At 43.8% G+C, this 21,175-nt stretch overlaps 2 protein-coding genes across 7 annotated transcripts; both read left to right on the top strand.

The window, feature by feature from the left end:
- The first annotated feature begins 159 nt into the window (after positions 1-159).
- LOC127771365 (actin-related protein 2/3 complex subunit 2B-like) lies at positions 160-3,134 on the top strand. Of its 4 annotated transcripts, none has more exons than XM_052297262.1 (11): positions 160-317; positions 425-445; positions 538-604; positions 747-954; positions 1,082-1,227; positions 1,324-1,401; positions 1,487-1,607; positions 1,990-2,081; positions 2,196-2,252; positions 2,335-2,389; positions 2,472-3,134. In XM_052297262.1, exons 1-11 carry the CDS (start codon positions 232-234, stop codon positions 2,681-2,683), a joined length of 1,143 nt encoding a protein of 380 aa, XP_052153222.1. In that variant the 5' UTR covers positions 160-231; the 3' UTR covers positions 2,684-3,134. The 4 variants fall into 4 exon arrangements, with proteins under 4 accessions (XP_052153222.1, XP_052153225.1, XP_052153224.1 ...); XM_052297265.1 differs by having other exon boundaries at positions 161-317; positions 402-445; positions 824-954; positions 1,478-1,607; XM_052297261.1 differs by having other exon boundaries at positions 162-317; positions 1,478-1,607.
- Positions 3,135-5,027: 1,893 nt separating this feature from the next.
- LOC127769994 (very-long-chain aldehyde decarbonylase GL1-7) lies at positions 5,028-12,335 on the top strand. Of its 3 annotated transcripts, none has more exons than XM_052295661.1 (10): positions 5,028-5,139; positions 6,187-6,410; positions 6,562-6,794; positions 8,535-8,754; positions 8,915-9,296; positions 9,622-9,729; positions 10,035-10,235; positions 10,385-10,483; positions 11,337-11,504; positions 11,610-12,335. In XM_052295661.1, exons 1-10 carry the CDS (start codon positions 5,080-5,082, stop codon positions 11,796-11,798), a joined length of 1,884 nt encoding a protein of 627 aa, XP_052151621.1. In that variant the 5' UTR covers positions 5,028-5,079; the 3' UTR covers positions 11,799-12,335. The 3 variants fall into 3 exon arrangements, with proteins under 3 accessions (XP_052151621.1, XP_052151620.1, XP_052151622.1); XM_052295660.1 differs by having other exon boundaries at positions 8,915-9,314; XM_052295662.1 differs by lacking the exons at positions 5,028-5,139; positions 6,187-6,410 and having other exon boundaries at positions 6,554-6,794; positions 8,915-9,314.
- Positions 12,336-21,175: the final 8,840 nt, after the last annotated feature.

Genomic DNA, 21,175 nt, shown 5'->3' with positions numbered 1-21,175 from the left:
ATGGCTGAGCTCAGCTGGTTGCTTCAGATGTTTACCAACAACAGTAGAGGTCCCCTTCAGGCTTTCAAGTCTCACCAGTCAGACGGTCACCGGTGTCCCCTTGCTGCTGTTGGTGTCCCATGATTTTGTTCTTTTCACCAGACCCTCGTCCTCGTGCAGTGATGTAGAAGCACTTCTGCATCTTCTCTTCTCCCACCACTAGGCCCCTCTATAATAAGGAGCAAGCAATGGATGCTATGCGGTAACAGTGCTAGCTCCATGGCGTTCTTCAGCAGCGGATCGCGGGCGCTGGTGGAAATCCTGACGGGATTGCAGAGGTGCGTTGCTGTTGGTTAATCTTTCCTTCTCTTTCTTTGCCAGTGAAAGCGGAAATCTTTTTTCGATAATTGAATTCAATCCAGTCTCTACATTGAGGTGAAAGCAGAAAAGTTGTCTGTGTGCAAAGGTTGGCTGCCTGAGTTGTGCCGCTCCTACATACATACATGGATTGGTTGACGCAATGTGATCAGAAAACTATGTTTCTCTTGATCTTTGCAGTGTTGAACGACCTATGCCTGTTGATCATACCTTGTTTGAGTTTGGATCAATCCGTTACCATTTACAGGTAATTTTGCTCCAAACACCTTTGATGCATTATCTTGCAATTTGAAACAAATAATGTAGGGCATGGAAAATGATCATATAATACGCATCAAGTATCAACCAAACAGAACATCTCGGCACTTACAATTTGCATAATTGTTCAGGCTTCTATTACAGATTCAGAGAACATATACTTGTCAATATCAACACCATCTCTTTCTTATGAGGCTTCGCCATCCAGCGGCTTGCCTGAAATCACATTACAGGAGACAAGGAAAATGTATCACAAGTTTGCAGAGATCATCGAGCCTGCAAAAGAAGGATACACTTTGACACTGAGACTGAACTTCTCTGGCCTTACTCGACCGAAAGGTATGAGCATCCTCAGTCCTCACACCCTGTTTCAGTTACTGTATTTGGTGATAGAAATATTAGCCAAGGCAACTGCAGGTCTGCAGCAAACAAGGATTCGATGTAAGAACGATTGCTCTTTATGCAGATCGCACCAAGGCGATCAACCAGATATCGTTGCTGCAATCCGTCATCCTTAGCTCGCAGCTCAAGGACATGCTGGCGAGCCTCGGCTCGTCCGGCACGATGAAGCTCGTGTACAACCAAAGGGACCCTTTCTTCGTCAGCAAAACGGTACTATCCTAAGCTACGCAGATTAACAAAAGCTTCACAGGTAGAGCAGAGCATCAGCACGGCTCGCTGACGATGCGGTTCTTGGCCTGCCTGCAGCCGGTGAAGATAAGCGCCATATTCCCCATGCGTTTCAGGGACGACACGGACCTGGCCATCGCGTCGTCGTTCTTCCAGGTTGGGCCGGCGCCTTCTGTACGTACTTTTTTGAGTTTTCTGGTTAGCTCCGAGACCTGAAGAAAAAAAACGACAGGAGCTACAGGACCTCGGGAGCACGTCGTCCTCCAGGGCGCCGCGGTGCAGCTGGTCGCCGATCCCGCCACCCGAGCTGCGCGGGGAGTACGTGCACCACCTCACCACCAACGGTGGCTTCGTGTCCTTCGGTACGTAGCAGTAGCACATATCGCACGCGGCATCCGCGTCCGCTCGCTCGCTTGCCCCGCACCGCACCAACCACGCATATTCTCCGTTTCGCCCCCACGCGGCCACGCCACGGCACCGTGCCGACGCGCGCGTTTTGTGTGCGCCCGCACCGCGCGATCGCGAGACGCCGGCCTCCGTTCCGCGGCGTCGGTGGCGACTGCCGACGCGGCCCTCGCGAAACGAAACCCGCGCGAGCGGGTGCGCGGGGCAAAGTAGCCGATCCGGACGGACGAGGCCGCGGTGCCCGCGGCTTGGGCCGGCGCTTCTTGGGTTGGGTTGGGTTGGGTACACTTCGACTTTGGACTTTTGGAGGGTTGACGCGTGCGGGTTTGGAATTTGCAGACATCCTGGCGCGGCACGTGAAGGGGAGGAGGGCGGCTAGGACGGCGTGGATCCTGCTCAATTTCCAGTCCTACGTGAAATACCACATCAAGGTAGGATGCGGCATCGCACGCTGGTTTTGTGTGCTACTACATGATTAGATCGGCGTTTTAAATTTACTGGGAATGGTGTGGTTTTACTGACGGCGAGAAAGTTCGTGTGCGCAGTGCACCCGAAGCTACATCCAGAGCAGGATGAGAAAGCGTCTGGAGATCATGACAGAGGTAACAACTCCATACCATTTAAAAGAAACATTGGGTATCGAAGGAGTGGCAATTGCTTTAAACCGGGCTCGCTGTGCTTCAGGTGATCGATGACGCGAAGTTCAGAGGAAACGACGAGAGCAGGAAGAAGCTGCAAGGTATTAGTACCTGGATACTGCAAGCTCTCGATACTGGCTCACTGGCTGACCGATCTTATGCTCGCGAACTCTGATGTCGCAGTGAGGAAGAGAAGCAAGAGAAGATCAATCAAATTCGCGAGAGCCAAGAAGCTCCAAAAGGGTTTCAAAGCTGTCATCGACAAGATCAAGCGGCTGCGGCTGAGGATCAGAGTGAAAGGCCTGGACCGGTTCAGGAGGCACTGCCAGTGCTTCCCAGTGCTCAAACTGACCATGGCACAGAGGAAGGAGCAGAAGTACCAGAAGCTGGAGTGAATCCTAATCAACTTTACGACTAATCACTTTCTTTTTTCACAGCACAGGCACAAGCGTGGTGATACATGCATGCTGACTCTTATCCTTTTTCCATACTGATCAAGTATACAAATCTGGTGAGTGATGAACATCCATTCAGATGGAGGGCACTACCATAGAAAAAGGCTAACAGGAGGACAGACAGTACACGGTTATTTAAAAACCGTTACATATATCTAAAAAATATCATAGACGACTATATTAGGAATTGTCTATGATAAAAAGCATCTAGTGTATTTTTTTTCTTTTGAAAAGCACGAATGTGTTTTTTGTTATTTTCACTTGTGGCCAATCGTGCATTGGATTGTGGAAAACATGCATTTTCACTTGACGTACGTCAGACAGTGACAATACCTGTTCGCAACTGTGGTTGCCTCTACATCATTATTATGTACCTTCAGTTCCAAGTGTACTCCCTCCGTCCCATAAAAAATCAATCTAGTATTAGAGTTCAGATTCGTTGTACTAAAATGTGTCACATCCAGTACTAAAATGTGTCACACAGCAACATTTTCTTAATTATTGTGTGCTCTGTTAAAAATGAAAAGGTACTGAGCAACATGAAGCGTGGATTTCATTAGGCTTCTGGAGTGAAATATGCCAGCTTAAATACATTTAAACCGTCCTCTCAAAATTTTAGCATAGGCACCTATATAACTCTAGGCAGTTGTGAATCATAACAAAAGGCATACTCTAATCAATGATTCCTAAATATTGTGGAAACTTAATCTATCCACTGGATTTTCCGTAGAGAGAGAAGAAAAAAAACACCCATCTGGACATCAGTAACTCATCACGTAGAAACTGAAAGGTCCTCACGAGAATTGAGAAGTAATCACTAACAGTTTCCTATTCTTATTTTTTCAGGCAAATTCCTTCGAAATAAACTAGTATTTATGCATAAATCTCGATATATGATTATCCAGATTTACTATAAAAGTTTATTTATTTTAAGATGGAGGAAGTATGCACTTAGTACAAGCAGGATGCAAAGCTTCTTCATGTTTACCTAACCATCTTCTTAGGGCATGTTCTAAAGTGTGTGATGCAAATGTAGCATATGATAATTAAGTATTAATTATCAAAACTTAAAAAATAAATTTATTTTTTAAAAACAACTTCTATATAAAAGTTTTCGCACAAAACATATTGCTTAGCAATTTAAAAAGCGTGTTAACAAAAATTGTGACACAATTTAGAACGGGCCCTTATTCACACAATATTGGAGTAGTTCTGGCTCAATCCTAAAATAAACCAGCCTCGTACTAGAATGTGTCTGGTTTATTTTGAGATTGAAGGGGTACATCTAAGGCCGTGTTTAGTTCACCCCAACTACCCCCGATTTTCAACTTTCTATCACATCACATCACATCCAAAACTTTCCTACACACATAAACTTACAACTTTTTTTCCAAACTTCCAACTTTCCCCAAACTTTCAACTTTTTGTAGGAACTAAACACAGCCTAAACTGTAAATTTCTTTCTGAACTTTGATTTGACTGCCTGGGGGTTTGGATTGCAAGAATTGCAGATAACATCACACCCTTGTTTTTATTTTTTGTCTTCCATATCGCCTCTTTTAGTACTATTTCCCTTGCATTCAACAAGAGGATCTATCAAGAAGTACTCTACGATGCATCTAAATAGGAAGCATTCACCTAACAGAATTAATCACAAGCAAGGAGAGCTAGCAGGCATGTTTTGTGTGATGAGATCACCCTGCAAGCATGAATTACACACCATGTATGGGCATGAAATGGACCCTTTTTTTTTTTTTTGCAAAATAGAAGACTTGGCAGAAGAAAAAGGTCTAAGCCCCCAATCAAATTCTTGAAGAAATCAACAAAATTTCCTGAACTACTAAAAAATGGCCTATTCAGTTGTGCACGACAATGCAAAGACTTGGGGCGCCACAGTATGCAAGCAGAGCTGACCCTAGCTAAGCTATCCAAACGGGAATGCAAAATGTGTGCACATAACAAACAAACAAACAGTAGATTAGTGCTTTGCAAATGCTTTGATTATAGTACATATCATGTCCAAACTCTCAACGACCTCCAAGGACACTAACATTTGTTGTCTCACCTGTTCTTTTCCCAACTGATTTCTTCAAGAGCACACATCCAAACAGCGTTCTAATGACCGGCAAATTTGGGGGTTGAATTTTTTCTAGGAGGTGCCTGACAAAAGATTCTAGGGGTGCTTCACAAATCCCCTTGCGTACATGAGGTGTTTTCTGCAATGTAAACAGTCCATGCAAATAAAATGCTACCGAAGAGCTTACCAGTTAGCACGGTCGGGTGAGGGAGCTGCTTGCTTACCTTTGGGTCAGAGAGGAAAGACACTGCCCATCACCATGGCGACGCGACCAGGCCCTTTGACCGAATGGCCATGGCAATGGATGGGGGGCTACAAGGTATGCCAAGAATTTGCCAGCATGTCCTACTCCTTCCATACAGGATGTCTTGTTCAAGAAATATATTAAACCAACTCCAACCCATTTACCAATTAACATGCTATTAGAAGATTGCACAAACCATCATCGCTTAGTTTTCGATTTTTCATGAATATATTGATGGATGAATTACTCGTCGTCGTTCTTGTTTCTTTAGTACCCTTAGTAGTTCCTATACCGGTCATATTTCTTGGGTTATTTACAAGCGGTATTCAAGTAATGCGTGATCATAATAATGTCTAGTTGAAGGAGATCAAGAGAATTAATCAATATTAGTTGAAATATTATCAAGGAAAAACTAATCATTACCAGAATGATGGCTTGAACATGAATTTGAGCCACACGGGGTTCTGAAACAATGGAAGGTCTCCATGCATTGTCAATTAGGGATTGCAGCAAATTTGATTTCCATAGGGTCAACAATTGGACCATGCTCAAGCATATCCTAACAAGTTATTGGAACCGCATACGTTGCATAGATATAGATCAGAAGCTGTCTTTCTCGTGTTCGTGCATTTTTGGCCCGCAGATTATTTTCAAATTGTGTAGTTACCTCACTTAGCCATGATATGATTTCTTGTTAGTCCAACAATATATTCCATCTCCACACCCAGAAAAAAAATGCTTCAAGAAAACGATGGAAGTAAACCATGGTGCCAATCATTCGCCCAAAATATATGGCAGGTTTCTTTGCTTGCATGATCTGATCAATACTGACAGTACCATCGTCCAACATGTGCCCAATCTCCTCTGTTGACGTCTCAGGTTCTTTGGCTCAATAAGTTGCACAATCGCCAAATGACATAAGTACCAGCCGTCTAAATATGGCAGTAGCTGTACATTTCAAGCAGTTTCATGATTCAACTGAACTGACACTGTAAACTGCAAATCCACGGTGATAAACTTGATGACGATCAACTGAAAAACCTTTCAAAGACAAGATGTCATTCCAACATAATTTGTTCCCACCACCCAGTACTTGACCGAATGCTTTCTGTCCATGCACAGTACCTGGTCCTGGCTCCTGTGGCCATGCACACGGCACACAGGTTGGCCACCAAGGGGTGGGGAGACTTTGACCCAGCGTACACTTTCATGTTGCCAACTCTGCTGCTGAGGATGATCCACAACCAGATCTGGATCAGTTTGTCTCGATACCAGACTGCTCGCAGGAAGCACCTCATTGTTGATCGCAGTCTCGACTTCGAGCAGGTGGACCGAGAACGGTCCTGGTAAGTCAGATTGACAAGTATTATACTTGGCATGGGCACGGGCAGGTATGCGATGCCCAAGTAATCCTTGCGTTGGTGGGAAATATCTCCACTGCAGGCAAATCTACTCGTGTTAATTGAAATGATGATTGATCCTTGCTATTATGTGCAGGGATGATCAGATCATCTTGAACGGACTTCTGTTCTACCTGGGCTACGCAATCATCCCGAACTTTCGCCTAATGCCAGTGTGGAGAACCAATGGAGCCCTCATCACTATCTTGCTTCACACGGGACCTGTCGAGTTCCTCTACTACTGGTTTCACAGGGCACTGCACCACCATTTTCTCTACTCGCGTTACCACTCGCACCACCACGCATCCGTCGTCACTGAGCCCATAACCTGTAAGTAACGACACTAAAAACAACAAGAATCAACACAATGATATATCCAACTTATTCTCTAAGGTGGTGTTTGGGAAGAAGGGACTAAACTTTATAGTCCCTCTCACAAAAGCATAAGTCCCTCCTATAGGGACTAAAATTTTTGTACTTTAGTCCCTCCTTCCCAAACACCACCTAAGTCTACAACTAGATGCACAAACAACGATGCCTCAAGAACATAGTTATTATCCAAGAGCTTTAAATAGGAATAAATAATGGCAACATGAAATGGCAAACATGGAACTGATCTTCTTGTTTATTGATTGTTTCAGAAAAAGCACGGTAAGGTTTTAGAACATTTTTCCAGGTTTATGATTCGCCCCACGCCACTAGTTTGCAGAAGTAACAATTGTTTTTCCTGTTGCATCTTAAGACAACTGCCAAGAACACTAGATAAGTGACATTGTGCCAGTTTGAGAGCATCAACAAACACATCAAAGTCCCCAAAGATGGACAAAACAAGACAAAGTGTACCTTAAATTTACTATATAAATAAATCAAAGCATGAGTACCCTGTAATATTGCACTGTGTGATTTTGATCAGCTTCAGTAAATGTGTAATTGCAGATGATGGTAAGATGTTAAAAAAAACAAAGCACTTCTCATGTGATATTCACATCAATCTGCCGCCAAAGTAGCACCACATGCTATCATGATGCTAAGAGCACACAAAGTTCTTATCATAGAAACATGAAATGCATCACTCAACTTTCATCACCAAAAACTATTCATGAGCCAGTAATTCACAGTAATTGCTTTTAGTAGTTAACAGTAAGTAAGGTGCATGTACTTTTACACATGTAAGACCATTCTTTTTTTTGTTACATGTTTGTCATTGCTCCTACAATTTATGCTACTAGCACACATCATATTTATGTTACTTCACAGTCAGTTTTTTTTTACCAACAATGGCTTGAAGAGTGTAAAAACATACAAAATAAATAATTGTTTATATAGCTCATTTACTAACGTACTGGAAGATATCAAAGTACCATCGGTATTTTTTTTGTCTATACTACATGGCATCAACTGAATTCCTGAGAATAATTTGTTGCTGTGAGCACAAAAAGTTAAAAGCTTAGAGATTTTTTTTTAATTTTTTGAACCTTTTCTATTTTAAATTTTAAAAATAAACTCATGCAAAACTTATTTCCAAAATCTGAACCATATGGCCTTGCCAGCCCGCCTGGCGTGGCAAAACAACACTGCCACGCCGCCTGTAGCAGGCGTGACAGTTTTATTCTGTCACTCCAGCGAGAGCGGCGTGGCCAAATAACATTGTCACGCCAGCAGGAGCGGCGTGACAGTATTGTTTTGCCACGCCAGTTTGGCCAACGTAGCCAAAAGGTTCATATCTTGAAAATAAGTTTTGGATGGGTTTATTTTTAAAATTAAAAATTAAAAAGGTTTAAAATTTTTAAAAAATCAAGCTTAGATGAGTCTAAGAGAAAGTATTGAGCTATATGTAGTCTCTAAAAGCCATAACACAATTCTCAACTAAGGTGTTATGTCATTGGTCCTTACACCAGCTCATCTACTTTGAATTTGCCTTCTTCGCTTGGACTAACATATTAACTCACTAGATGTTCATTATGTTGGCAACGCGTATTATTGTGTTGCAGATAGCATGTTGTGCAACATTTATGCAGTAATTCCACAGCCTCCTTTGATTCTAATGCAATTTTAATATATGACTGGCAGCTGTCATCCATCCGTTTGCTGAACATTTAGCCTATTTCCTGCTATTTTCAATCTCCATATTGCCGCCAATTTTTATGGGCTGTGGTTCTGTCCTGGCTGGTGTCTTGTACATTACTTACATTGATTTCATGAATAACATGGGCCACTGCAATTTTGAGCTGATGCCAAAGTGGATGTTCCAAACTTTTCCTCCTCTCAAGTATCTCATATATACTCCATCGTAAGTATAAAATTTTAACATCAAGTTCACAATCTGACCAACATATTAGCAGTCCACTAGGTAATGGACTTGGGATTTGTTGCATTCTTAGTCAAAGCTGACAAGTGGATTATGGATAGAAGTATATAAAAAAACTACTTATTTTTGTTCCATTTCACAGGTTTCACTCTCTCCATCATACCCAGTTCCGTACAAACTACTCATTGTTCATGCCATTCTATGACTACATTTACAACACTATGGATAGTTCAAGTGATGAGTTGTATGAGAGATCATTGAAAGGAACAAAGGAAACACCAGATATTGTTCACCTGACACATATGACTTCCTTGAAATCAACGTATCATCTAAGGATTGGGATTACTTCCATATCATCTAAACCATGCAATGACTCAGTGTGGTATATGTGGATGCTATGGCCTGTTGCGTGGTTATCAATGGTACTGGCATGGATTTATGGATCTTCAGCGTTTGTTGTCGAGAGACTAAAACTGAAGAAGTTCAGCATGCAAGGATGGGCACTACCAAGATACAACTTCCAAGTAATGGATTCATCCGCAGTAAGAGCAAGTTTAATAGTATAGCCCACTATTAGCTCCAATTCATCTATAGCCAATTTAATAGCCAATTCATACAATAATTGCTTACTATACTATTAATATATGGTCTCACCTGTCATACACACATTGCGTCTTGGAGTCCGTGCTGCAGCTGGCTACAGATCTGTAGCCCGCTCTTCTCTCTCATCTTTTATCTCATTAAAATATATTTACAGCCGGCTAATAGTCTGCTATTGTACCTGCTCTAAGATTGCTATTCCTTAACAGTTAACAGTTTGAAAACTGCTAACAAGTTCTTTCAATGCAGTATGGCTTGTCTTGGGAAAGGAAGTCCATCAACAACTTGATCGAGAAGGCAATATTAGATGCTAATGAAAAAGGGGTCAAAGTGCTCAGTCTAGGACTTCTAAATCAGGCATGATGATAATTATTGTATTGCATAATTTTCTTTTATACTATTACAACCTTTCTGTATAAATATGGATTCAAGTACATTAGCAAAATGCATGCAAGAATAACATTTTGTCTACTTCTAACAACTTCGTAGAATTAGTCAGTTTTTTACCAGAATCATTGTGAAATGTCAGGTCATGCATAAACACATACAAATTTCTCTGAAAAAAACTGTACAAAAAACATTGATTTGTTTCATCCAAACTTCAGAAGTGTACCATTTAATCAGATGGCCATGATTTTAGACCTCATTTCATCGTTGCACAGGCAGAACAACTCAATGGAAGCGGTGAATTGTTTGCCAAAAAATATCCAAGATTAAGGGTACGACTTATTGATGGAAGCGGCTTAGCAACTGCCGTGGTGCTCAATAGCATACCTTTAGGTACAAAGCAAGTTTTTCTCTGTGGAAGTAATTCTAAGGTGACCCGTGCAACAGCCATAGCTTTATGTCAGAGAGGTGTCCAGGTAAATCTAGCAGCCTCCCACTTTGTTATGTTCGATACATTTTTATAATCATTTAGTAGATTATTTTTTATATTAAATTATCTTAATGTATTAAAACTTGGGTTATAAATCTTGCTATAATCCAGACTATTCCACATATTTTTGTGCAGGTAATCCTGAATCAAGAGAAAGAATATGGAATGCTCAAGTCGCGAGTTCCAGAGAGTAGAGCTATCTATCTGAAATTCTCTAATGATGAAACACCACAGGTAAAATAAGAAGAAAGGAGTTTTCCTCAAGAAGCATAAATTGGTGAATAAATAGTACTGTGGTACCATAGACACTACTGGAGCTTGGTAGGCTAGTAAAAATCTCAACTATAAACCTTGTTAAAAGAATTCAAACAAGTTATTCATGCATCATGCTATCACACGAGTTCCCATATGTGTGACACTATATTATATAACCACTATTGGGATTGCATCAAATGACGAGTAAATTAGTGGGTGATGTATATTAGTAATACTTTAATGCTCCTTCAAAATTTTTCCACAACTATAAGGCCATTCCCAACCCAATGACTAGGATGGTGTCCATAGCATTAAATAAGCTGACAACTAGAATGAAAAATGATGTGACAAGTGAATAAATGAGAAAAGAGAAGGAAATTATGTCTTGCATGAGACATAGTTTCTACACAACACCCAAGACATCATGTGAGATAAGTAGCATTAAATTTAAGTATGGAATAGTGGTGTTTGTATAGAAATAGTAGTGTCTAGTACTAGTTCTTGATGAGGCGGAGTTTATGGAAACTATGTCTAGTGTCTTGGGTTGGGATTGGTCTAAGAGGGTCCTTAGAGTACTACTTCTCCCACCCAACTACCAGTCATTTAATTTTCACCCAATTTTACCCCCAAACCACCCTCCCACTCCCCTAACATCCGTCATCATTAATGAGGGGGTACATGCATCTGTTCCTTTCATCCTTAATATCTCCAAAAAAAACAGCTAGGATACCTTGTGGACATACCTTGTGGACAGAGGTTCATAAAAGAGATAACCAAGAAAAAAAACTCATGCAAGCTTATTATATTCATGATTATACTCCCATTGCAACAGATTTGGATAGGAGATAGCATAGACGATGCACAAGGGAGGGCACCAAAGGGAACTATATTTATTCCCACGTCACAGTTCCCCCTTAAGAAGGCACGCAAGGACTGCACTTACTTGAGTAACCCAGCAATGAAGATCCCAGAGACAATGCAGAATGTCCACACCTGTGAGGTATTTTGAGCTAAACAAAATGGGCCCATATGTTATATACCAACTATTTCTCCATGCCTAAATTTACCAACATTGACATGAGTATACTACTGGCTGTATGAACAGAATTGGCTGCCAAGAAGGGTGATGAGTGCATGGCGCATTGCTGGAATATTGCATGCTTTAGAAGGTTGGGAAATGCATGAATGTGGAGATGATATGATGAACATTGAGAAAACTTGGTCGGCAGCTATTAAGCATGGATTCAAACCTCTGACAAAACCTTGCTCTCTGAATTCTGGAACGGACCTTTAAATGCTACTGCAACAATGCAATGTTGAGTGCAGTGTTAAAGAACGCTGGATATCCTTACTGCCTCGTCAACCAGAGTTTGTATTTTCGAGCCCTAAAAGGAAGGAAAAACAGATAGAAAAATCATATACTCAAGTCAATAACAATAGACAGTACTCAGTTATCTACATGCAGCTATGGATGAGAGGTATAAATACTACCAAATCATGTATCATTGATTTTCAGATGCAAAAAGTCAAACTACGTTCATGGCCAAGAATCGAGGTTAGCAATTCATGCTGGAGAGTGCAGATAGCCCCAGAAGAAGAGCTAAGAACTCTACTGGCCGTTAGCTTAATGTCCTTCAGCGGTACAACCTTTGTGGTTCCCCTAAATCTGTGTAATACTAGCTATAAGTTCGTTCAATGAATCATAACATGATGGCTGAAAAAAATTTAAACGTTACTCCTCGCCCAATTCACAAACCATATTGGTGTAAGATATGATGCCTATTGCATTAATGTACGGTATTTTCAGAAAATTAATCGCATGAGCAGACATATTCCCCTATGCCCCTAGACTCCCATTCCCAGATGCTCAAAATTACCGGGTGGTGGACCACAATGGCTGATGGCTCGGCGGCTTAATAAATACCCCCTTCGTCCCAAAATAAAGTGTAGTTTTACACTATTTATGTTCAACGTTTGATCGTTCGTCTTATTTGAAAATTTTTTATGATTAGTATTTTTATTACTATTAGATGATAAAGCATGAATAGTACTTTATGTGTGTGACTAAATATTTTTAAATTTTTCACAAAATTTTCAAATAAGACGGACGATCGAACGTTGGGCACGGATATCCATGACTGCACTTATTTTGGGACGAAGGTAGTAGATAGGTCTTGAACTTGCAAACGAGGCAGATGGGAGATGAACAGAGACTAACTAGATGAGGGGAGAGCGATGAGGCGGGGTCGGTGAACCTGCGGTGGGCTGCTACGACGAAGAGGAGAGGTATATATGTGGTGACCAACGCGAACAGGATGCTGACCGCCGGTAGATTTAGGCCGCATTGGACCCGGGAACCCAGCGTCGCGGGCGGCACGGACACCGGAGGTAACCGAGGAGTCGATGGCGACGCGGCAGGGTTGGCTAGGTGCCTAGGTGGGGTGAGGGGACATGGACATGGACATTTGTATCCAGGCCGTATTTTATTTTCTTTTTCTTTTTGACTTCGATACGTTAATTTGAACTAAGGTCCTCTACATTGGATATTTTACATGACCTATTAAGTAAAATGAAAATTTTTGGTGTCACATCAGACGTTTGACCGGATGTCGGAAGGGGTTTTTGGATACGAATAAAAAAACAAATTTCATAACTCACCTAGAAATTGTGAGACGAATCTTTTGAGCCTAATTAATCCGCCATTAGCACATGTGAGTTATTGTAGCACTTATAGCTAATTATGGACTAATTAGACTCAAAAAATTCGTCTCGTGATTTCCCCCTAACCGTATAATTAGTTTTTCTTTTAATCTACATTTAATGCTTCATACATGTGTTTAAAGATTCGATGTGATGTGTTCGAAGGTATTTTGTTCGAGCTAATGTGAACTAAATTGTTCGTTATAAAGTTGATATGCTCCTAGTGGGACTAATTTGTAGTAAAACTCATGTGAAGGTTTATACCCAAATACATTGACCATCTCAAACATGGACCATCTCTTATGTAATCGTCTGAGATTAATAAAAGCTTCTTTTATATAAAAAACAGCGACCATCTCAAATCTGAAAATAGAGCGTTAAATCTTACATGTTCTTCAATATACATTTAAATACTTTAAGCTCCACAAACTTTTAAAACCATCAGTCAATACTCTGATCATACACTATCCTGAACTCTGTAGTACTCTGGAGTAATAACAACCTGGTTGTGTATATTTAGTTGGGGGGCTCCTAATGCGCGCGCTCGCGCTGGAAGATAAGTCGCGAGCGTGTGGAGCAGACTAGGAATCCGTGATTTATTGTTTCTCGTTCTTGTTAGCGATAAAAATAAAAATCCTCTGATCAACCCGCGTAAGTGCCCCCCTCCTACTATGCTAATAATGTGATTAGCGTTAATTACATGATTAACGCTAATAAATACTAGCTAACATGAAGATTTAATTTTAGATACGAACTTGAAACTTTTGAATTTTGGAACTAAAAGTTTTGAATTTTGGACTTGAAAGTTCTCGAATTGGAATTGATTTTTTAAAAATTTTGGAGTTGAAAGTTTTCAATTTTGATTTGAAAGTTTTTAATTTTGAATTGAAAGTTTTCAAATTTGGATCTGAAAGTTTTGAAAATTCGGATGAAAGTTTTAAATTTTCAGTTGAAAGTTTTTGAAAATTTGAATTGAAAGTTTCAAATAATTGAGTTGAAAATTTCAAATTTAAGTTGAAAGTTTTAAAATTTAGAGTTGAAAGTTTTAAAATTTCAGATGAAAATTTTGAATTTTCACTTGAAAGTTTTTGAAATTTTGAGTTGAAAGTTTCAAATTTGAGTTGAAAGTTTTAAAAACCGGGTTGAAAATTTTCAGATATGAATGCTCGTGTTAATCACGTCACCTAATTACAATACTAGAACTAATAATGAAGAATTAAAGCGGTAATCACGCTGTAGATTGATTTACTCACTTGCCCGACTGCCCGTTTGCATCACGTGCATGCATTTGCACTGTCGGACCGAAAGTCAAAAGTGTTCTTGGACCTTGGGCCTTGCTAACGATGGGCCAAACCTAAAACGCGCGCTAGTTATTTATCTAGCGCGTCTGCGCCAATTAGCAATTTCGATTTAGTTGTAGACCATTCGGTGTACTAGTACTAGCAGTTTGTAACTACACGTAAGCATCCACCATCACCCAGTACTTTTTACCCTGCTAACTATTACGTTGGTCTAAAATACAGGCCTAACTCTAAAACTGAGTTCTAAATTATAAATCCAAATTATAACTTTTTCTGTTAATACGCTTTCTAAGTCGTTAAAAGGTATTATTATTAAAAAATCTATATATTTTTAAAGAATAAATCAAATAAAATTATTTTTGAAAATTTAATGCTTAACTAATTGTACGCTAATAAACCATCCTGTTATACACACCGCTAATATGCAACTCCAAAATGATCTTTGAATGGGATCCTAAAACCGAGAAGAAACACCCCTTAACTTATAGAGCCGTTCAATTTACCGTCTTAACTCATATCAGAGTAGTTTTTGCCTATGCGCTATGTCCAGCAAAAACAATAATAACGATGTTTGATAGGGTCCAGTGGTCCACATGTCTTCTTCTCCCTCCTTCCTTTCACTCTTCTCTCTCTCATACTTATGGCTTGCACATTGGAAGCCTAGAGCTCGACAGAGGTTGCTCAAGCTAGACCTTATCGTGGGCTCCGCTAGCAATGAGAAGCAAGCTCATAGTGAGATCGAGACCGTCCCGTGGACCCTATCTTCACAAAGGGAACGACCCATCGACATTCACGATGAGGGGATCACCATGCTACAGCTAACACCCTCCACACTGACACGAGCGCCGTAGCAGCACGCATGGTTGGGGCTTTGATGAGGCGGGCGCAGGGAATCTCGTGTGAGATATCCGACCATCTCGACGGGAAGTAAAGGAGCCTAATGTTGGACACATTTGTTCGACCCTTGCTTAAGCCATTAGCTCCCGTTCTTCGACTGAAGGTGCCATCGACTGGGCTGTAACCGTCAGTACATGCAGTTCTCTTTGCTGTCAGTCCTCTTGATACGCCTCTGTCTCCATCTCAGCCATGATCTGCCTCCCCAGGCACCGTCGTGCAACTCTTCTAAGCTCCCTTTCCACAAGCTACCTACCACTATACAGAAAGAACTTTGAGGATATTGTCGCCCTCTCTCTCTCTCTTCTCTCTGACGGTGTGCGGCGTGCCTAGGGAGGAACCTAGGCGTTGTCTCGCTCATCCAGGAGAAGCCGTCACTCCTTTCTTAGGTATGAGAGCGGCGATTAGGGGTGGAAATGAGCTAACTTGAGCTCGGCTCATTTCCTGGCTCGAGCCAGCTCGAGCTGGCTCGCAAGCCTTTCTGTTGAAACATCTCTTCATATATATTTTGTAATTATTAAAAAAAGTAAAAACAAATCATCAACATATAAAATTTAAATAAGTTTATATATTTAATTCTTCAAAATCTTAATGATACATTTCAATTTGATAAATAATAACGCTATATAAAGTAAAATAATCGATATAAACACACGATTGTCGACGGGTGATACCCGTAGACCGGATATAGAGTGTATAGGGGTACGCTGGTACAAGGATCTACGTAGTACGACATCAAGCAATCAAAAGACATGAATTATACTGGTTCAGACCCCTTGACAGGTAATACCCCTAATCCAGTTGATATGGGATTATATAGCGGAAAACACAGGTTACAAAGGAAAAGATGGAACTTGTCAGATCCGGCGAGATTGTAGTCGAGTTGATTCGACTAGCTCTCGACGACTTGGCTCCTCGTAGGCTCCGGCTTCGTAGACTGTGTGGGTTGTGTTGGCTCTGAGATTCGATCCCCTATGCCCTCCCCGGGGGGTCCCTTTTATACCATAGGTCTGATGCTCTCCGAGTAGGACTCGAACACACCAGACCTAGCACGATACGTAGGTAACCCAGTCCTTGTCCGAGAAGGACTCTTCCCGTCTGTTGATTTCGTGAAAAGTTTCCTTAGATTATGAAGGAAATGTCCGCGTACGCGTGGGCATGCCACGTCGATACGTAACGTATATCGAAGGGTAGAGGGTATGCCAGACCCGTAACCCTGACAGTAGCCCCCGAATTCTGCTCAAAATGAACTCGTGTGACCATTCGCGACTTCGGGTGTCGAGAACGCTATCATTCCAGGTGCGAGGACCTCGGAGATGACTTGTAGTCGAACATGCCGTTTGAAGCCCAACGGTCACGAGTGAATTTTGAACTGAAGTCAAAAACTACCGCGCGTAACGGACCTAGAAATTTCCGGCGGGGATTTCTCTCAGTCCCTTGGAATTTGCACCGTCGGGGGTGCGCCTATTTAAAGGGATTTTGGGTGCGCATTTTGGAGTCCGCTGACTCCATCAAACACACACCGCCCGTTAGCATTCCTCGCCTTCTCCGTCGCCATACAGAACCCTAGCTTCGTCAGCTTTAGGTTCATCTCCGGCGATCTTGCAGCTGTGATGGATCTCGGCAAGTCGGCTTCTACCAGCGCGACCCTGAAGAAGCTCCAGGAGGATGGCGCCCTTCCTGGCCGTGGAACTACGGAGAGGGAAGCAGGAGGTACTGATCCTCAGGCCGTCTTAGGTCGCATGGTTGCGATCGAAGATTATGTTGTCTGCGGATTTCTCCCTCCACCCTCCGAATTCCTTCTACTGGTCTTGAATTTCTATGGGCTTTCTCTTCTGCACTTGAACCCTAATTCCATTACTTTCCTTAGCGTCTTTGTGCATCTCTGCGAGGCCTACATTGGGGTAGAACCCTTTCTTGATCTGTTCCGCTTTTATTACGAGTTGCGCTGGATGGAATCCAATAGGATATCTGGTTGCATCGGGTTCCGACTTCGTGATGGCATGAAGTCGCGTTATGTCCCCTTCCAGTGTCCCTCTTCTTGCAGCAAATGGCGGAACAGGTGGTTTTACCTTGAGATCAAGGATTCAAATCCGGTCCTCGCTGTTCCCGAGGAACAACCGGACAAGATTCCAGTCTGGACCGCCAAGCCCCCCTTGACCCCCTCTCTCCAATCGTTTATCGACATCACCGATAATCTCCGAGAACGGGGTTTATCGGGATATGAAGTCATTGCAGACTTCGTCGGTAGGCGAATCCAGCCGCTCCAGGCTTGGGCCCACCTGGCCTATAACTATTCCGGGCCAGATGACGCGACCCGGGTTTCTCCTCGGGGTATCTTTCTCGCATTTACTTCGATATGCTTGTACTCGTGTTCCCCTCTGACCTATCAAAAACTAATTTCTTCTTGACAGGTCTGAGCAGGGAAACCGTGGAGCGGCGTGTTGGTCAGGTGATGATCAGCGGCCCGACCACGGCGAGCGACATCCCCGCGCCTCTTTGTGAAAAGGGAGCGGCGGAGCGCGACGAAGCAATCAATGTGAGTTAATTCGATAAGCGTCCGCCTTCTTTTGCTCAAAATCAGCTTATGACATGATTTAGCGTAGGCCCTTCCTTTGACTGATGTCGTCGGTCCGCTCACGGATCATCAGGTGGCGGCATCTCTGAAAGAGAAGGTCGTCAAGGAGGCGTCCGACGCTGCCACTACTAGTGGTGGCCAAGCTCTGAGTAAGGCGAGGAAATTCTCGTCTGTGCTCGGACACCGCCGCAACGCGGAGACTCCCTCGGTAATTTTCACCTTATCATCCGGTTATATGACGAGGAAGGTTTGTTCTCACTCTGTGTCGGTTGTCTCGCAGGCTTCCGACACGTCTCCTCCGCCTGCACGACGTCAGCGCATTGTGACGATCGGTGAGAAGTAAGTGAAGAAACTTTTAGATTCTCGCGTCTTCTGCTCGAGTGGAGTTTTGATTCGTGGCGGTTTACATGGAGGTGCGGGCGAAAGCTGCTCGGGCCAAGGCCGGGGGAATATCCAGCGCATCCCCTGCCACGACATCAACAGATGTCATTCCCGTGGTCGGGAGTCGGGAGGCGACGCCGAGCGGCCTCGTCAGTGATCCTGCTGGGGGTCGTAGTCTGCCAGAGGCCGCCCTCACCTGGGAGGAGCTCCAAGTCGAAATGGGGCGCCTTCTCGAAGCTGGTGCTCGCGGCATCGGCCGCGAGATCTCAGAGGTGAGGGCGGAGACGGCGGCGGCAAACGCGCGCGCCGAGCGGTTGGTGCGGGAACTGGCTGAGGCCCACGAGGACCTCACGAAAATGAGGGAGCTGGTGGCCGGGAACGAGCGCCAATGCAAAGGGCTCGAGGACCGCATATCGGAACTGGGAGACAATCTCTCCGAGATTCGTGGTTCGCTGCGGGTCACCTACACCGGTCTCCACCAGCTCGCCAGGGAATGCGGCGTCGAGTCCACGACCCCGGTGAACCCCGATGAGTTCTCGTTGACTTCTTCTCTTGCAGAGCTGGCGACGGCGATGGGGGAAATCCCCTCCAAGCATACGGCCAGGATCGCGGAGGAGACGTCCAACGGTATCTTCACCGGGGCGTGTCACGTCCTTGCGTGTGTAAGGTTGTCGCGCCCTGAACTCGATCTCCGTGAGATCTTGGATCAGGGGGCGGCAAGCGACACGCGTAGGGAGGTGATGGAAGAAGTTAGTGACCGGGGGGAGTCTGTCCTCCCCCTTTTTGAAGAGTAGGGCCTCTTGTATTTTTGTCATTTGTAAATCTTGAACTCTGGTTGCCTTCGTGCATGTGATTACCATCCTTGTTCAATGTTGATCTCGGAAGTTTTTTTTGTAAATTGTAGAGATGCTGATGACGAGGATGTCCAGCAGCGCGGGCAGCCCGAGTCACTGGCGATAATTCTGGTACTCGAGTTTGAACCGCACGTCTCACATGACGCCGAGGACCCAACTCTTGATGTGGAAGTCGAGATGACGACAACTACCTCAAGTGAGTAGCCTATCAACCTTGATGCTGTTTTTGGGGGTTTCCGGGTTGTCTTAGCGGTCGTTACGTTTAGCAGATCTCGAGGATGCCCTTGCGACCCAAGATCGTCGTATCCTATACTGGAAGACGAAATTTGAAGTGACGGAACTCAAGAGGGCAATGCTAGCCGTAAAGAAAGAGCAAGCTGTGGAAACGCTCCGAGGCCGCGAGGTGTGGTTCTCGTCTTACTTGAAGAGTTGCTGCACCTCGATAGCCAGGGTGTGCCGGGAGCTTCGGGTAATCTGCGGTGATCCTGAGGAATCGGCGGCCGGGTACATCTCGTGGCTCAACGGGGCCTGTGCCCAACTCGATGGCATTGGCAAGCGAATCGACGAGGCCTTGAAGCAAGAGTGTCGTCGAGCGAGCCGATATGCCGGAGGACACGTGCTGGCTTGCCTGTGAGATCACCGCCCGCGCCTGGATCTCGAATTTTTACGTGAAGGTTTTCCACGTTCTCGGAGGAACCCGGCGGAGATAGACCACCTTGCGAGGTCGATGTCGCCGTTGGCCGAGAAAGTTTTCCAATCAATGGACTGGCATTGGCCGTCTTGGTAATGCTTGTATCCTGCGACCAAATATCTTAGGGGAAGATGTAATGCAGCAAAATATTTATGTATAAACTGTAAGGAATATTTTGTGAATAAAGAAATTTATCTTTAAGAAATGTTTTCTTACTCTGGGTGTTGTGTGTAATAGTGTGTTCTCAGTTAACGACTTTAGTTAGCCGTTTGGGTCGTACACTCTCCCTAGCCCCCAGCCTTGTCGTCGGAGGGATTTTCTCGGGTGACAAGGCTCCTGGACCCTTGGCCTGTCTTGGTTGAATAAGCTCTGATCCTAGACCCCAGCCGTGAAGTTGGAAAGCTCGGTTTCCGATTACACGGCTTGGTTAATACGCACGACGAGAACTCTTACACGACCAGATCTTACATGGTCTTTCGTCTCTGAAGGATCTGACAAGGCCTTATCGGCTCTGGGCGTCCCCAGCCGAAGATCCCTTAGGTTCCTCGGAGGCCTTGTCGAGACGGCGTAAAGGGACATAAGGACAGGTTTCAACGCTAGGCGTCGTCAGGGTAAGGGGTCATTGGGTGAAAGCACTTTGGTCGTGATATGAGACCAAGGAGTAGGCTTTATTGATACTGCAAGGGTGCTTACAGGTATAGCGGTATTGACTCATACATAGAATTTACGTAGTTGGTCAATGTTCCACGAATTTGCTAGTTTGCGACTATTGCCGTCGGCGATTTTGAATGCGCCTGGCCGCAAGACTTGTGTGATCGCGTACGGTCCTTCCCATTTTGGTGAGAGTTTGTTTCGCTCCGCTTGGGTTTGAACTCGTCTGAGGACGTAGTCGCCGATCGAAAGTATGCGTGCTCGGATGCGTTTCTCATGATAACGGCGGAGGGCCTGTTGATAGCTAGCTGCTCGGACGGCAACTCGCTCACGATGCTCCTCGAGAAGGTTTACATCGATCTCTCGCTTATTCTCCTGGCTCACGTCGGAATGCTTCTGTACTCGTGTGCTTTGATGCCGTAACTCGCCGGGGAGCATGGCTTCAGAACCGTACACGAGGAAGAAGGGTGTTTCCTTATTGGACGTTGTCGGTGTAGTGCGCACGGCCCATAGTACTGATGGGAGTTCTTCAACCTATTTTTTGTCGTGTGACATGAGTCTGTCGTAGACGCGGGTTTTTATCCCTTGTAATACTATGCCGTTCGCCCTTTCGACTTGTCC

Source organism: Oryza glaberrima, chromosome 4, assembly GCF_000147395.1.
Source record: "Oryza glaberrima chromosome 4, OglaRS2, whole genome shotgun sequence".
Taxonomy (NCBI): domain Eukaryota; kingdom Viridiplantae; phylum Streptophyta; class Magnoliopsida; order Poales; family Poaceae; genus Oryza; species Oryza glaberrima.
Note: the sequence above shows the minus strand (reverse complement) of the source record. Positions and strands in the feature narration are given on the sequence as shown.

Coding starts and splice junctions, on each gene's coding strand:
- LOC127771365 (XM_052297261.1), top strand. CDS start 232: ATGCTATGCGGTAACAGTGCTAGCTCCATGGCGTTCTTCAGCAGCGGA. Junction 605..746: donor CAATCCGTTACCATTTACAG/GTAATTTTGCTC, acceptor ATAATTGTTCAG/GCTTCTATTACAGATTCAGA. Junction 1,608..1,989: donor CGGTGGCTTCGTGTCCTTCG/GTACGTAGCAGT, acceptor TGGAATTTGCAG/ACATCCTGGCGCGGCACGTG.
- LOC127769994 (XM_052295660.1), top strand. CDS start 5,080: ATGGCGACGCGACCAGGCCCTTTGACCGAATGGCCATGGCAATGGATG. Junction 5,140..6,186: donor AATGGATGGGGGGCTACAAG/GTATGCCAAGAA, acceptor GTCCATGCACAG/TACCTGGTCCTGGCTCCTGT. Junction 6,795..8,534: donor CGTCACTGAGCCCATAACCT/GTAAGTAACGAC, acceptor TATGACTGGCAG/CTGTCATCCATCCGTTTGCT.